This window comes from Amblyraja radiata, chromosome 23, assembly GCF_010909765.2.
Source record: "Amblyraja radiata isolate CabotCenter1 chromosome 23, sAmbRad1.1.pri, whole genome shotgun sequence".
Classification (NCBI taxonomy): Eukaryota; Metazoa; Chordata; class Chondrichthyes; order Rajiformes; family Rajidae; genus Amblyraja; species Amblyraja radiata.
Genome location: NC_045978.1, coordinates 15,832,065 through 15,846,721, shown reverse-complemented (window position 1 = coordinate 15,846,721; position 14,657 = coordinate 15,832,065). Strand labels below are relative to the sequence as shown.

The window sequence follows — 14,657 nt, the reverse complement described above, 5'->3', positions numbered from 1 at the left end:
TCGCCGCTGCCCCAGGGTCTGGTTCCCATGAAACATAATTTGATAACTGGTGGTTAAGTCTGGACGCGAATAGATCGATATCTGGTGTTCCATATTTTGCTGTAATATCAGCAAATACTTTTTTATTCAACATCCATTCGGTGTTTTCATTAAATTTGCGTGACCTGGTGTCTGCCACTAAATTTAGCCTTCCTGGTAGGTAAGTGGCTGATATACAAATATCTCTCTGGATACACCATTGCCAAATTGTATTAGCCAGATTGTCACATGATGTCGATTTGTTTCCACCCATGTGGTTAAAGTATGCTACCACGGTGGTATTGTCTATCTGTAGTCTAACATGCTGGTGATATGACCCAGTACAATATGACTTTAGGCCATGTAATGCACCCAACATTTCCAGGTAGTTTATGCCCAGTGTGAGTAATAATGATGCCTCCTGAGCAGTCCATCTACCTCCACAGCTGGTGATGGTATTGGTGGCTCCCCACCCAAGTGCACTGGCATGAGTTTGTAGTACCATGGAAGGGTTACTGACAATGATTGGATTGGAACAAAGCCAGATGTTATCTATCCACCATTTTAGTTCAATTTTAGCTTGATTGGTAGTTTCATAGGTCTGTCAAAGTGACCTGCATTAATTTAGAGTGCTTGTATTTTTGCTCTCTGTAAATTTAGTTTAATAATGTAGAGGTCCAAATTGTGTGGCTGGAAAGGCAGCCACCATTTTGCCAATTACTTTTGCTACCAATCTGATGGATGGTTTGCTGATGTCAATGAGGTTATTGCAAGCCTCTATTAAATCTCTAGCCTTTCCCTTAGGCAGAGTCACCGACATGTGAACTGAGTCAATGGTGAACCCCAAATAGTCCATAGTAGTGGAAGGCGTTAGTTTAGATTTAACTGGATGGATAATAAATCCCAGTTTTTCAAATAACTGTTTTGTTGCTGTTACAGTTTGTTTGGCCAATTCCAAAGTTTTGCCCACAATGAGTATGTCATCTAAATATGCCATGACCATGTGTTTACGTTTCCGTAGAAACGCTAGGGCTGATTTCAAATTTTTTGTGAACAGCCTGGGGCTGATGATAAACCATTTGGCAGTGCTTTATACTGCCAGCGTTGTCCCATCCAGTTGAATTTTTTCTTTATCAGAAGGCACGAACATTCGGTTCAGTATATGTTGAACTGGAGGGCTGTACTTGTGTATAAACTCTATTGTATATCCCTGGATACTGCTTAAGATGTAAGTATCGGTTGTTAACATGCTCCATGCATTCAGAAAAGAGTGTAATCTCCACCCAACCTCCATGCTCCCTGTATTTTGTAGGGAACCAGACCCACCTACCTCCATAGTTACCAGTGGCAGGTTTACTTCTTTTTGTAGGTTCTTCGCTGCTGTTGTTGCGCTGGTGTCTGGATTTTCGGTTTGGTTGGCGTTGGAGGTCCCCGCATCTTCCAAGAAGGCCGACCTGGGCCATGGCCTAAAAAAGACTCATGTTTTGAGTACCGGGCCTTCGAGCTTTCACCAGTTCTGCTGGTGGGTGCGTAGGGTGCTGTCTTTGGCTGTAGTGGGTTCCAGTAGGTTCTCTTGTTCCTGCACCCCTTGCACACTTGTCTTTCCTTCTGCGGACCCCTTTTCCAGGTCAGCCCAGAACTGACCCGCAGTGCTCCCCTCTGATGAGGTAGAAGCACTGTGCAGCCCTTCAAGAGGTACTTCTGTGGGTTTATCATAGGGCCCACAGTGACCTGACTCCATCTCCCGGAGTCTGTCACGTTGGAGCAAATGCTCCACACACCCCTCCATCCGGCTCCAGCGCTCTCGGGCGCTGGCCGCCCGCGGTTGTTCAAAGTCGGACTCATCCGAGTCCACGACCTTGTTTGTTTTTGTGTCTAGCCTTACAGCCCGGCCGCGTGGATCTGGCCGGTGCGGAGGCGACATCGGGCACAGCTGATCCCACTATCGGTGATCCGAGTGCTGCTGGCTGCCCGCTGCTCCGCGGTCCTCCCTCACCAGCTTTGTCCTTACTGCCCTTCCGTGGAGTGGATATGGCCGGTGCGGAGGCGACATCGGGCACAGCTGATCCCATCTAGCCCACCAGCTTTGTCGCAGCCCGTTGGTTTCTCCACCTGTAATCAGAATGGTAAAAACACAAAAAGACCGCAGCTCTTACCTGCAGGTCCAGGTTAAAATTGTCGCTACGGGGGAACGTCGTTCCACCCCGTCTCCTGCCGTTTTTGACTTGTCCAAAAAGTCGACGGCCCCATTTGAATAGTCTCCCGCCCGCCCGTGGTGTTCTGGCCGGCGCGGGACCAAAAGTCGGCACAGCTGATCCCTTACGGGGCTTGTGCCTTCAGCTGCTGCTGGCTCCCGCAACTTCGCGGTCCTCCCTAACCAGCTTCACTCGCAGCACTTGTGGACACTATTTTGTCCAGCTTCCCCCCCTGTGAAAAAACAGCGCGGGGAACAAAACTACCGCAGAGTAAATTTCTTACCTGCAGGTCGCGGTTTCAAACTTACCGCTGCGGGGGAACGCTCCCCCCGCCTGTCGTTTCGCAAGCGTGAAAGCGATATGACACGCATGCGTCGTGGCGGGGTTCTTCACGTAGTCACTCACGTGACTCCGAAGTAAAATTGCATGCAAGGTGTAACACTAATTAGGATCTGACTTAGATTTAACTACCATTAAGCCATTGTCATACTGCACAGAAACAGGCTCTTTACCAAAAAGGCCTGTCCCACTTACAGAATTTTTTGGCAACTTGCCGGCACCCGTCATAGTCACAGAAGGTCGCCAAAAAATGTCAAAATATTGAAAATCCAATGGCAACCAGAAAAAGGTACGACTGGGTGACTACTCATGACCAAACAGGCATCACCCCGCGACATGTCATATATATTTCTGGTCGCCACTGGATTTTCAACACTTTGAAATATTTCGGCGACCTGCTGTGACTTTGACGGGTGCTGGCAAGTCGCCGAAAATGTTTGCATAAGTGGGACTGGCCCTTTACCATGACCTTGTCAGCCTTCAAGTATTCATCTATATATCCTTATAATTATAAAACTCTGATCTTATACATGGATGTGTGTGTGTATGTGTATTTATTTGTGTTTTGTCACATCTTCTCGAAAAAAACAACGCAGTAACGGTAAAATTTTCAAATATTCGGGTAGAGATTTACCCCCTGGAGTCTGAAATTGCCCTATCTGAAAATTTTGAGCTTTATTTCTCGAGTTATTTATGAATAATCTATTTCTCGAGTTATTATTTACCCCCCTCCAACACACAACCCCCCTCCCTCACACCCCCTCCCCACCACCCCCAAATCCCCCCCTCACCCGCACACACCCCTCCCCACATCAGCCCCCTCCCCCACACCCACCTCCCCATCCACACCCCACACCCACCTCCCCATCCACACCCCACACCCCCCCTCCCCACACCCCCTCCCCACACCCCCTCCCCAGAGAGGTGGAACATTGCTTTAGGGGAACAGGTTGCTTTGGGGAACAGGTGCTGGAATATTGCATTGGGGTATGGGTTGCGTTGGGGGGGGGGGGGGGTAGGAGAGGGAAACCAGGCCTCCTTATTGTGATTTTGTGTGTTCTTTTTTATTGTACCGCTGCTGGCAAATTCATTTCACTTGCACTTGCAAGTGGCGAATAAAACTGATTGTATTGTATTGATTGTATTGTAGTCTAGTCTATACTAATCCCATTTTACCAGCACTTTGTTGAAAGCCCTCTATAATTTGGTCCATGTCTTTCTTTGTAATAATAACACAGCAGACAACTAATGTCGAGTTTTCAACAACAGCCAATTGCACAGATGAAGAGCACAGTTGAATCGTTTTGAGAACCTTATAAATTTTAATTACACCAGTAATCTTATATTATTATTCAGTGAATCTTTTCAATTTTATCCTTTCAGCATTATATTTATTCAATGTTTCCCTTTATTCCTCTCCTACCTTCCTCAGCTTGATGTGTTGTGGATCTCTATCAATATCATGTATTCTTCAGTTTATAGTATACCAGGAATTGGTACTTCTTTAAAATGTAAATTAACAAATTAAAGTACCATTCGTTTTCTCAAAGCATCTACAGGAACGATTTAAGGATTACAAAGGCAAATTCCTTCTTCCTTGACCCACATTTGTGGTTTAGTGTTGTGCAAAATGGATTTTCAGTCCAAGATCTATTCAGATGGTGAGACACATCCTGAATCTTCATGGTTACACACAACGCATCCAAATGACTTTATCAATGGCGCATAGGGGAAACTTTACATTTACCCTTGACATTTAAATGCTTACCATGGCAGACACAGTTCGAGCAACTTGAACAGCAAAACGTCTTTTTAGATGCTCGTGTCTTGGTTTTTTTAAATATTTGGGGGCATTATCCAATAGATTCAGGCAGATGTCCAAAATATCTTCTTCAAACTGAGAAAAATGAAAGTTTGTATCAGTCCCAAACAGCAACAATTTCACTCCTGAAACCACTCACATGCTATCATATTCCACCAAATTTCATTTTACTTTTCTTCAATACCGTATGTCCCGGCAATGAAGACGCACCTGCGTCAAAGAGGCGCCCCCATTTTGAGTTGCTAAATTGTGAAAAAAGGCTGGCAGGACAGGATCAAGGGTTTGGTTTGGTCAGTAGAAAGGAAGATGTGAAACTCCTTCAAGGAGGCATTGAGGACCGGGGAGCCTCCATCTTCGCCTGTCCCACAATGCGCTGTGCGATCCAGGTCTGAGGGATGAGGACTTCCTGGCTCAGAGAGATCACATAACGGGGAGGAAGGCAGAGGCAGAGGCAGAGGCAGAGGCAGAGGCAGAGGCAGAGGCAGAGGCAGAGGCAGAGGCAGAGGCAGAGGCAGAGGCAGAGGCAGAGGCAGAGGCAGAGGGAGCAGCCAGTCTCCCACCAATCACCACCTCCACCGGTATCACCTGTGCCGAAGGACACGGTGTGAGGCTGCCGGGCGGGCCAGCAGAAGGCGCTGAGGTGGCAGCCGGTTCCGCTGTCTGGTCCCGGCGGCCGCTCACAGCCACCCGAGCTACTTCCCTCCCCGGCCACAATGCGGTGGCTCGGCGCCCGGAGCGCCGCGGCAGCGGTGAGTGAGTGAGTTGCTGGCATGATCCCCAACTCCCTCCTTCTCAACGCTCCTGAACCCGCAACTCTACCCCTGGCGGCCCAGCCAAGTTTATACAATGTGCAGCCCAGGCTATGCTGACCCGGGCCAGACTGCCCACACGCTGTGGGAAGGAACCCTTCCCACCCCCCACACCCCCCCCCCCCCCCGTCCTTTTGTCCTTTTACAGCCGCTTCCCACCTCACACAGTTCCAGGGTCGAAGGTGTGGCAGGTTCCGCAGAGCAGTCACTACGAGAGTGGCATTGATTAGCCTAACCTTGATGCAGGTAATTTTTCGGGCCTTATTTTAGAGTAAAAGATAGCGTCTTGGATGCCGAGAAATACGGCAATTAACAATGTAATATTTGAGCTTTTCTCAATACCATTTCCTGTGCCTTCTGACACCGATTCCAAAAGTGACCCATTCTTTTTCAAGACTTCAAACTAAATGAACTTGCTTTAAACTTTTCTCTTCAAATAAAATACAGACTTTTAAACCCAACTTTGGAGTCACCTATCTTCTCTTCATGTTTCAACCTCAGAGGGTATCCTGCTATTCACTCTCCTTTCAAATGCACATCATTCTGCACGGATTTTCTCTTGCAGTGTCAATATTCAGACACGAGATATAATGCATGAATCACCATATCTACAACAGATTATACATAGCTTAGTCTCAGCACATCATGAAATCTTTGAGAGTTTAATCCTTGATAGTTGTTTAATATTCTGGAACAACCCAAATCATCATTTAAAAACATTTCTATATTTCTGGGAATTAACAGATCTGAGCTGGCTTCGAATTATTGATGCAGAATAAATACATTCAGTGCTTCTAATGTAGTGAAGTAATTTAACAATCACATAAGCATCAACAACATCCTTTGCATTAAAATAGAGTTCCTTTCATGCAACCTAGTAGAAATATAAAATTGCTATGTAATTTAACTATGCCTGGCAAAGAGAAGTAATAAAATATCTCCTAATGTTCATGTACCTGTCCAAAGTTCCAGTCTCTTTCACAAATGTAGTCACTACCACCATAGTAAATAGTCCCAGTTTCATTCAGCACATATTCTTTTCGCTGAACATCACTGTTGAGATAAACTTCATCCCCTGAAACAGAAAGGAGACTGGATGACATTCATATTATTTGTAAGATATTAAAAGTGAAGCTTAGGCATCATAAGAGTTAGAGTTAGGCCATTTGGCTCATCACGTCTACTCCGCCATTCAATAATGGCTGATCTATCTCTCCCTCCAAACCCCATTCTCCTGCCTTCTCCCCATACCCTCTGATGCTTGTTATCTATCTCCAACTTAAAAATATCCACCGACAGTCTCCACAGCCTTCTGTGGCAAAGAATTCCACAGATTCACCACTCTCATCATTCCCTTCCTAAAAGAACGTCCTTTAATTCTGAGGTTATGCCCTCTAGTCCTAGACTCTCCCACTAGTGGAAACATCCTACCCACATCCACTAACCAAGCCTTTCACGATTCTGTATTCAATGAGGTCCCCCCTCATTCTTCTAAACTCCAGCGAGTACAGGCCCAGTGCTGACAAATGCTCATAGAAACATAGAAACATAGAAAATAGGTGCAGGAGTAGGCCATTCGGCCCTTCGAGCCTGCACCGCCATTCAATATGATCATGGCTGATCATCCAACTCAGTATCCTAGGTTATCATAGGCTCATCATAGGTTAACCTTCTCATTCCTGGGATCATTCTTGTAAACCAGTTCAACAATCACCAATATAAATTACCAAACTCATGATAAATTTTGAGGGGTCCATTGCAGCATCCAATGCATTAGTTTGGTAATTATGGAAATACAGTTGCTTTAAATGAGTAGTACCTGCACACCATGGATTGAAGAGTAGAACAAAGTTTCCAAGGAAGTAGGATATGTCCATATAATCATGCTGCAGACTGAGGGAGTAGCGACCAATGATGGCTCTTGGCGATGATGTGATGGTCAGGCTTAATTCATTTTTGGTGACAGACTTAATTACTGCACTCCATCTTCTTTCATTTAATTCCTCTGTAAAGGGAAACACTATTTTGCTACCTTCTTTTTCCTTAGGATCTGGACCTAAAACAAGACAAGCACAGTTAAATCAACGATATATCATGTGCAGATTGTGTTTAAACAAAAGCAATGTACATTCTCTAAATCAAATTAATTTGTAAATATCATGCAATTTTAATACATTTTCCTGTAGGTAAATTGCGAAGATTTATGAGGATGTTGCCAGGACTCAGGGACCCGAGCTATTGGGAGAGGTTGAGCAGGCGAGGGAGGGAGCTATTCCTTGGAGCGCAGGAGGATGAGGGATGATCATATAGATGTGTACAAAATCGTGAGAGGAATGGATCAGGTAAATACACAGAGTCTCTTGCCCAGAGTAGTGGAATTGAGAACCAGAGGTTTAAGGTGAGGGGGGAAATATGGGTAATTTACAAAAAAGGGTGGTGAGTATGCGGAACAAGCTGCTGGAGGAGGTAGTTGAGGCAGGTACTATCGTAACATTTAAGAAATATTTAGACAGGAACATGGACAGGATAGGGTAAGAGGGGACATGGGCCAAACATTCAAAATTGAATGTTCAATTCAAATCTGAGCACAGTCTCTGGCTTTGCTCTCGAGGGGATCTAATCTATAGCCGTCATTAGGCATCTATTGACATGACCACATTGGGAACATTTTAGTGGGAAGAAGCTTAAATTTACATGCCTGTCAATTCATCATGTTTGTTTTTTTTTTGGTTTTTTTTAAATCACAGTTTAAGAGTACACCAGGCTATTAAACATTACAACTGCCAAATAAGCTCTGAACGACATAGCATGGTAGGCAGACACAAAATGCTGGAGTAACTCAGCAGGTCAGTCAGCATCTCTGGGGAGAAGAAATGGGTGATGTTTCGGGTTGAGACCCTTTTTCAGACTCGTGGGCATCTGGTTTTGTCCTTTTGCAATATTATTGGTTGTTTTTAGGTGTAAACTGAACTTTTTTTTCTCACTTATTATACTGTTTACAGAGTACTATGTTGACATATTCTGTTGTGCTGCTGCAAATAAAAACATAATTGTTCTGTCTGGGACATATGACAATAAAACTTTTTTTTTCACATTGTATCAAAACATTACAGCCCTTTTTAAGGTCCTTAGCTCCGTACCTGTCACCACAGCTAGTTCTATCCGTTCCTTTTGAGGATTGAATCCATCTTTGAAGATCACCTTAATATCGAAGCTTTGTCCCCTTCTGAGTAACAGACGCTTCTCGCTGATCTCAATGGTTCTGTGCGCCTTGTTATTTGCTGCACATTGTAAGTCAACTTGGCACTTCCCACCAATTGAAGCAAGCTTGCCATCTATTAACAAAAAAGAACATTGTTAAAAGATTAAATGTTGCTGGGCTCCCCTGCTAGTGGCCTCTGTGACTCTAGCGTGGTCACCCATGAAAAATGAATGTGAGCATCAGGAAATGCCATCCAGCCCCTTAATATGCTGGAACTGTCAAGAGCTGGATGTGTTTTGATACTTAGGCCTTTGACCTTACCCGAAGGGGCAGTTTCTTCATCCGAGTGTGATGTTTATTAGGTACAAGCTGCCAGAGGCAGCGAAAGAGGCCGATACACTGTGGACATTTAAAAACATTTATAATGTTACATGAAAAGGAAAGATTTGAAGGGCATCAAATCCTTTGAAGGCCAATTGCAGACAAATGTGTCTAGCTTAATTATAAATTCTGATTGTCCTAGATAGGTTGGGTCCAAGGTTATTTCTTGGTTGTATAACTCTATGACACTATGATTAGTGTAGGATAAGGGAAATTAAATGCTTGATGGTCAGTGTGGACCTGATGGGCTAAAAAGTCTCTTCTCTTGTGATATAACTCTGTTAATGATCCATTGTAATGTATTGTTAAATATTTGTATTTACTATCAAGTGTCTGCCTTGGATGTTCACCCAGGCATAGATTTTTAAGTTAGGGTTCATGGTATCTCAGGAAAACTCCCGGGAGAATCAATAACTCTCGACATCTAAATCATGTCTGGTCACCCCTTTAGTGCTGGGTTAATTCACCTGCAACATGCTTTGAAAACAGTGCCTTGAAGGAAGATAACAACTTCAATTCAACTAAGTATGTTTAAGGTCACCAAATGGAAAACATACACATATGTTAAGGCGAGAGGGGCAAATCTTAAAGGAAAAAGATTGGGTCAAGTTTTTTACACAGGTGGATGCCTGGAACACACTGTTGAGATGGGGTGGTGGAGGTAGATACGATAATGGCTATTAGATAGCCAGCTGGATGTGCAAGGAATGGAGGGACTATGGATAATGTGCAGGCAAATAAGAGCTGGTTTTGGCATTATGTTTGGCACAGACATTATGGGCCAAAGGCCTGTTCATGTGCTGTGCTGATCTATGTTTTATGTTCCACTAACACATAATTTCTTTTAAAACAATTATTCTGTTTCATTGAAATATTTTCTTGCTTCCATTCTGTTCATTTCTTCACCCAAACATTTTCAGGTTTCCTCAGTTTGTTTATTTAGATGAAATTCTTTCCCATTCTCCCACTTATTTTTCTTGTAGCCTATTCTCTCACACCGTCCTGAATATCCTACTATGTAAATTAGCACAGAAAGATTTGGTAGCTGTTTTGAGTTTCCTGTATTTCTGGTTCATGCTTTAACCAGTTTTCTCCTCGCCCTTCCTGCGGGTGCTAAATTTGTCTGCCGACAGTTAAATTTAGGGCGGTGGTGATCATTTTAAAATTCAACTATCAATCATGACAAGAAGCTCACACCCATAAGGTAGGTATGTTGCAAAGCCTACCTGAAGCGTCGCTGAAAATCTGTCGCTGCGGGTGTGCGCGATTTTGGCGCCGTTTAGAGGGGGGCGGGTTTAAAACGCGATTTTCTCTAGGCTATTCATATCGAAGATGTTCAGCCTTGTTAATTATTAACGAAAAATCGCTGGAAGACCCCGTCGCAAAAGCTATTATTAGTTTTAAAGGCCTTGGATAATAGTTATAGTAGTTTAAAAATCAATCTCTAAACCCGCGACCACCGACAGCCGTCAGGGTCTCATAGAGCAAATAACTGAAGGTATGTAGCTTATTTTTACATTAAAAAGGGCTTCTTAAGATCCCTTTATACAAAGTTTAATATTGCGAGCAGCTCATTTTGGGCCCATTATATCCCGCAGTATTTTTCTGGGCATTTGAGGGCACAAATCTACCGCAATGTGAACGTTCTAAACCAGCGCGTTCACAGGATCCCACTAGAAATCTGATTTAAAATGGACTTTAATTTACAGCAATTGAACACTAAATTCCTTCCATTTGGCCTATAAATTAATGTAAATGAGATTTAAAAATCATGTTTTATTGTGAATTATTTATGAATATTATTTGCACACTTAGGCTATTTAAAAATGTTAATCATTTATTAAGAAATGGATAGATGTTTAGATCTAGTAATTGAAGTTTGAAATTAGCTACACTTGGGTAACTAGCTAATTATATGCTTTAATTTCAGGTCATCCAAGTAAGATTATTTTATATTTGTTTCAGAATGGTTCAATCTATGATAACTGAAAATTTCATTCAGTTCTCTTAATTTTTAAGAAAGTTATGGGCTTTTGACTGTCCACGATCACAGCTTTTTTGTTACGTCCATAGAAAATCAATAGCGAACAAGATGCTAATTTCCGAGTATGAAAATTGCCATAACTTTTTAAATACATGAGATATGAAAGTGAATTAGGTGTCAAATTAAACTTCTTTTTATGCTTTATCTGATGGGATAAATTACAGACTTGATTTTTTAAATCTCAAAATTTTGTAACATTGCTACATAAGGGGTGTTAGCTGATCAACGTTCGAGATGCAATAATATATCTTTCAGCCCCACCTTCAACACGCAACAATCTCAAACCATTAAATATCAAGAAACCCACATTCCACATCAGAAATCAGCATATTTATTTCCTCTTTCCTAGTTAAATAATACTAATGTTGATCTATAAATCTCCACACCACATTCCGTGTTTGGGAATCATCAAATTCAGCACTTAATCAAACTAGGATGCATTCAGTTTTTTTAAAGCAATAATGAGGTATTAGATTATTTGCAGCAATCTTGGTTGTGAACAACTTGGGCAGCTTCCAACCTGCAGTATGAATGGTGATTCCCCTAATTTTAAATTAACCCTGCATTCCCTCTCTTCCCACCCCTCCCCCCACTCTAGTTAACCTGCCAGTTCCACTGTTCGCATCCATATATCCCTTTGTTATCACCTCTTCCACAGACAACAATGGACCATTGTGGGCTCCAACTTTCCTTGGTCATGTGCTGGATCTGATCCATTCTGATTCTTTTCATATATAATTTCCCTCTCCCTGACTTTCAGTCTGAAGAAGAGTTTGGACCTGAAATATCAGCTATTTCTTTTCTCCAGAGATACTACCTGTCCTGCTGAATTACTCCAGCATTTTGTGTTTATCTTTGGTGTAAACCAGCATCTGCAGTTCCGTCCTACACGTAAATAATTAACTGTTCTCTCGACTGCAAAATTGTGTAGTGACTAGGCATATAGAATCTACACAGAACTTCAGTGTGAACTTTGAATGAAATGCTTGAATCTTCTTTTGAAGCATTGTGTATAAACTACCTTGGATTGAAGAATCCACTGAGAAGACATATCTCATGCATTCTAAATTGGTTTCAATGGAAACTAAATGGTCGACCTAATCATATTACACACGTAAATGACTGTTTAGAGCAAGGCATGCAGTTTATACATGCTAATCAAACATCAAAATAGAATAATGGCTTTAAAGATGCAGTTCCAATTGGTTTAATGTACTTCTGCTGTCCTGTGTCAGTCAGTATGTTCCCATGAAAAAAAATCGACACTTGGAATTGTGCCTTTTATTTTTAAAATGCACTTGATGAGTGGAAGTTCTGCTAAAGCACAGGGTGGGTTTATTTCTCTGCAAAGAGGCGATGCTAGGATTGTGACTTGCCCAGACAGAACACACCCCCTTCATATGATAATTTGCAAATGTGGAATATGAAACCAGTTCCAGGATTCAAGAATGCAGATGGAAGAGCAAAAGAGGACACAAACTGGAACAATTAATAGCATGCTCAATGTACCCAGTGCTTCGCAGCTAATGCCACTGCTTCACTTATGGTTAGTATAAAACCCATGCTGAAGTGCTGGTACATTGCCAGAATCTGACTGTGGACACATATTGCATTACATTCAGCCCAGCAGGTTCTCAATCCAGTTCTCAGCAGAACAATCCCATTGGTTTAATTCCCCTCTCCCTGGAACCTGCAAACCTATTCTTTCGCGCATGCCTACAAGGTCGTCTTTAGTTTCTCTGTGACTGCACAATTCAAGGAGCATTTCGAAGCAACCAATTAAAGAAACCTATACTGTTGCGGAGAGAACATGTAAATTCCACAAACATGGCACCTATGGTCAAGCTAAAACCCAGGTCCCTGAGGCAATGAGGCATCAGTACAAACTATTGCACCATCTTGCCACAGAAGGCTGTGGAGGCAAAGTCAGTGGACATATTTAAGGCAGAGATAGATAGTTTTTATTAAATAGATAGTGATTAGTACGGGTGTCAGAGGTTATGGGGAGAAGGCAGGGGAATGGGAATAGGAGGGAGAGATAGATCAGCCATGATTGAATGACGGAATAGACGATGGGCCGAATGGCCTAATTCTGCTCCTATCACTTATGATCTTATCAACTTGTTGCCACCCTGAAGCCACCAACCCCCTGATTTTAATACATTTAAAAATACATGTAAATCATCACAGGAAAACATAAAAATCCACAAGAAAATTCAGGTAAAAACAATTGCTAATATTCAATCCCTCAATGTGCAGACACAATCAAAATAATACCAAAGTGAGAGAGAAGTTGAAGGTTCCCAAAAAACAGCCCTATGCTAACAGAAGTACACCATAAGACTATAAGACCATAAGAGAGAAGAGCAGAATTAGTTCATTTGGCCCATCGCGTCTACTCCACTGTTCAATCATGGCTGTTCTATTATTCCCCTTCAACTCCATTTCCTGCCTTGTCCTTGTAACCTTTAACATCTTTACTAATCAAATCTATCATTCTCCACTTTAGAAATACCCAATGCCTTGTGTCCACTGTCATCCGTGGCAATGGATTCCACAGATTCACCAGCCTCTGGCTCATCATATCCAATCTAAAGATCTGTCCTTTTATTCTGAGACTGTGCCCTCTAGTTCTCTACCCTCCCACTTTGGAACATTCCCTCTGCATCCACTCTATCTAGGCCTTTCATAATTCAGTAGGTTTCAATTATATCCCCTCCCAAACTCCCACAAATAACAGGCCATCAGACACACAGCATACCTCAACTCAGTTATCCCCGGGATCGTTCTCTAAAACCTCCTCTGGACCCTCTCCAACGTCAGCACATCCTTCTATATGTGACCCTAAACTGCTCCCAAAATATTACGAATGTGGCCTGACCAGTGCCTTATAACGCCTCAGCATTACTTCTTTACTTTTATATTCTAGTCCCCTGGAAATGAATGCTAACATTCCTTACAACACAGCCATGAAACTTGCACAATTCTCAGTCACTGAGCCAACCATTCCTCAACCTTATACAATACAATACAATACAATATACAATACAGTTCAATTTATTGTCATTTGGACCCCTTGAGGTCCAAACGAAATACCGTTTCTGCAGCCATACATTACAAACAAATAGACCCAAGACACAACATAATTTACATAAACATCCATCACATTGCTGTGATAGAAGGCCAAAAAAACTTTTCTCTCCACTGCATGAAAAAAAATCAATTACTTCCTAATTGCTTACATGTATAAACACAAAGCAGAACAAAGAAATCATTTGTTGTGACTGAACTTTCCAAAGAGAACTCAAATAGAGCAATCCTTCAGCATTAAAAATTTGGACTCACCAGTTGCCATGTTCTTGCTGCAAAATGATCTTTCTTTCTTTCACTCTTACACTCCAGATAAGAAAGCAGTGACTGCTTCTCCCTATATATAGCTCAGCACATAAACATCACTTAAACATTACCACGCCCAGAGGTACTGAAAAGGGGATGTCCGTGTACAAGAAATGTAAATGCCTTGTTCATGTGCCAGACAGTTACGCAAATGGTTTCAAATCAGTTTCCAAATTAATTGCACAATATTCCAAGCAAGCTCATGGCTCCACCCGATTACTTCCTCAGACTGTGGCTTTACGAAAATAGAATGTTGTCACTCACGCTGTAATTTCATTTGAATTGTTTGACTGAACACAATAAGTTAATGGATGGCTACGCAACCACCCAAAAAGGGTAATTCAATTTCAGTATAAGATGAAAAATGAAGATGCTTGCACAATGTTCAGTTGCATTCAGAGCTCCTGGTGTAGTGAAACCGCCTATGCATTAATGCAGCAAGTCATGGTAT

At 42.4% G+C, this 14,657-nt stretch overlaps 1 protein-coding gene across 1 annotated transcript in view; it reads right to left on the bottom strand.

Annotated features, from left to right (window-relative positions):
* Positions 1-14,307, bottom strand: part of LOC116986249 (protein-glutamine gamma-glutamyltransferase 2-like) — a 45,097-nt gene extending 30,790 nt beyond the window's left edge. The window contains exons 1-5 of the mRNA XM_033041607.1: positions 14,156-14,307; positions 8,324-8,518; positions 7,003-7,239; positions 6,140-6,258; positions 4,321-4,449 (exon numbers count right to left, since the gene is read on the bottom strand). Coding sequence (XP_032897498.1) covers positions 4,321-4,449; positions 6,140-6,258; positions 7,003-7,239; positions 8,324-8,518; positions 14,156-14,165 — 690 coding nt within the window. The 5' untranslated portion in view covers positions 14,166-14,307. The remainder of the gene's footprint in view (positions 1-4,320; positions 4,450-6,139; positions 6,259-7,002; positions 7,240-8,323; positions 8,519-14,155) is intronic.
* Between the last annotated feature and the right edge of the window lie 350 nt (positions 14,308-14,657).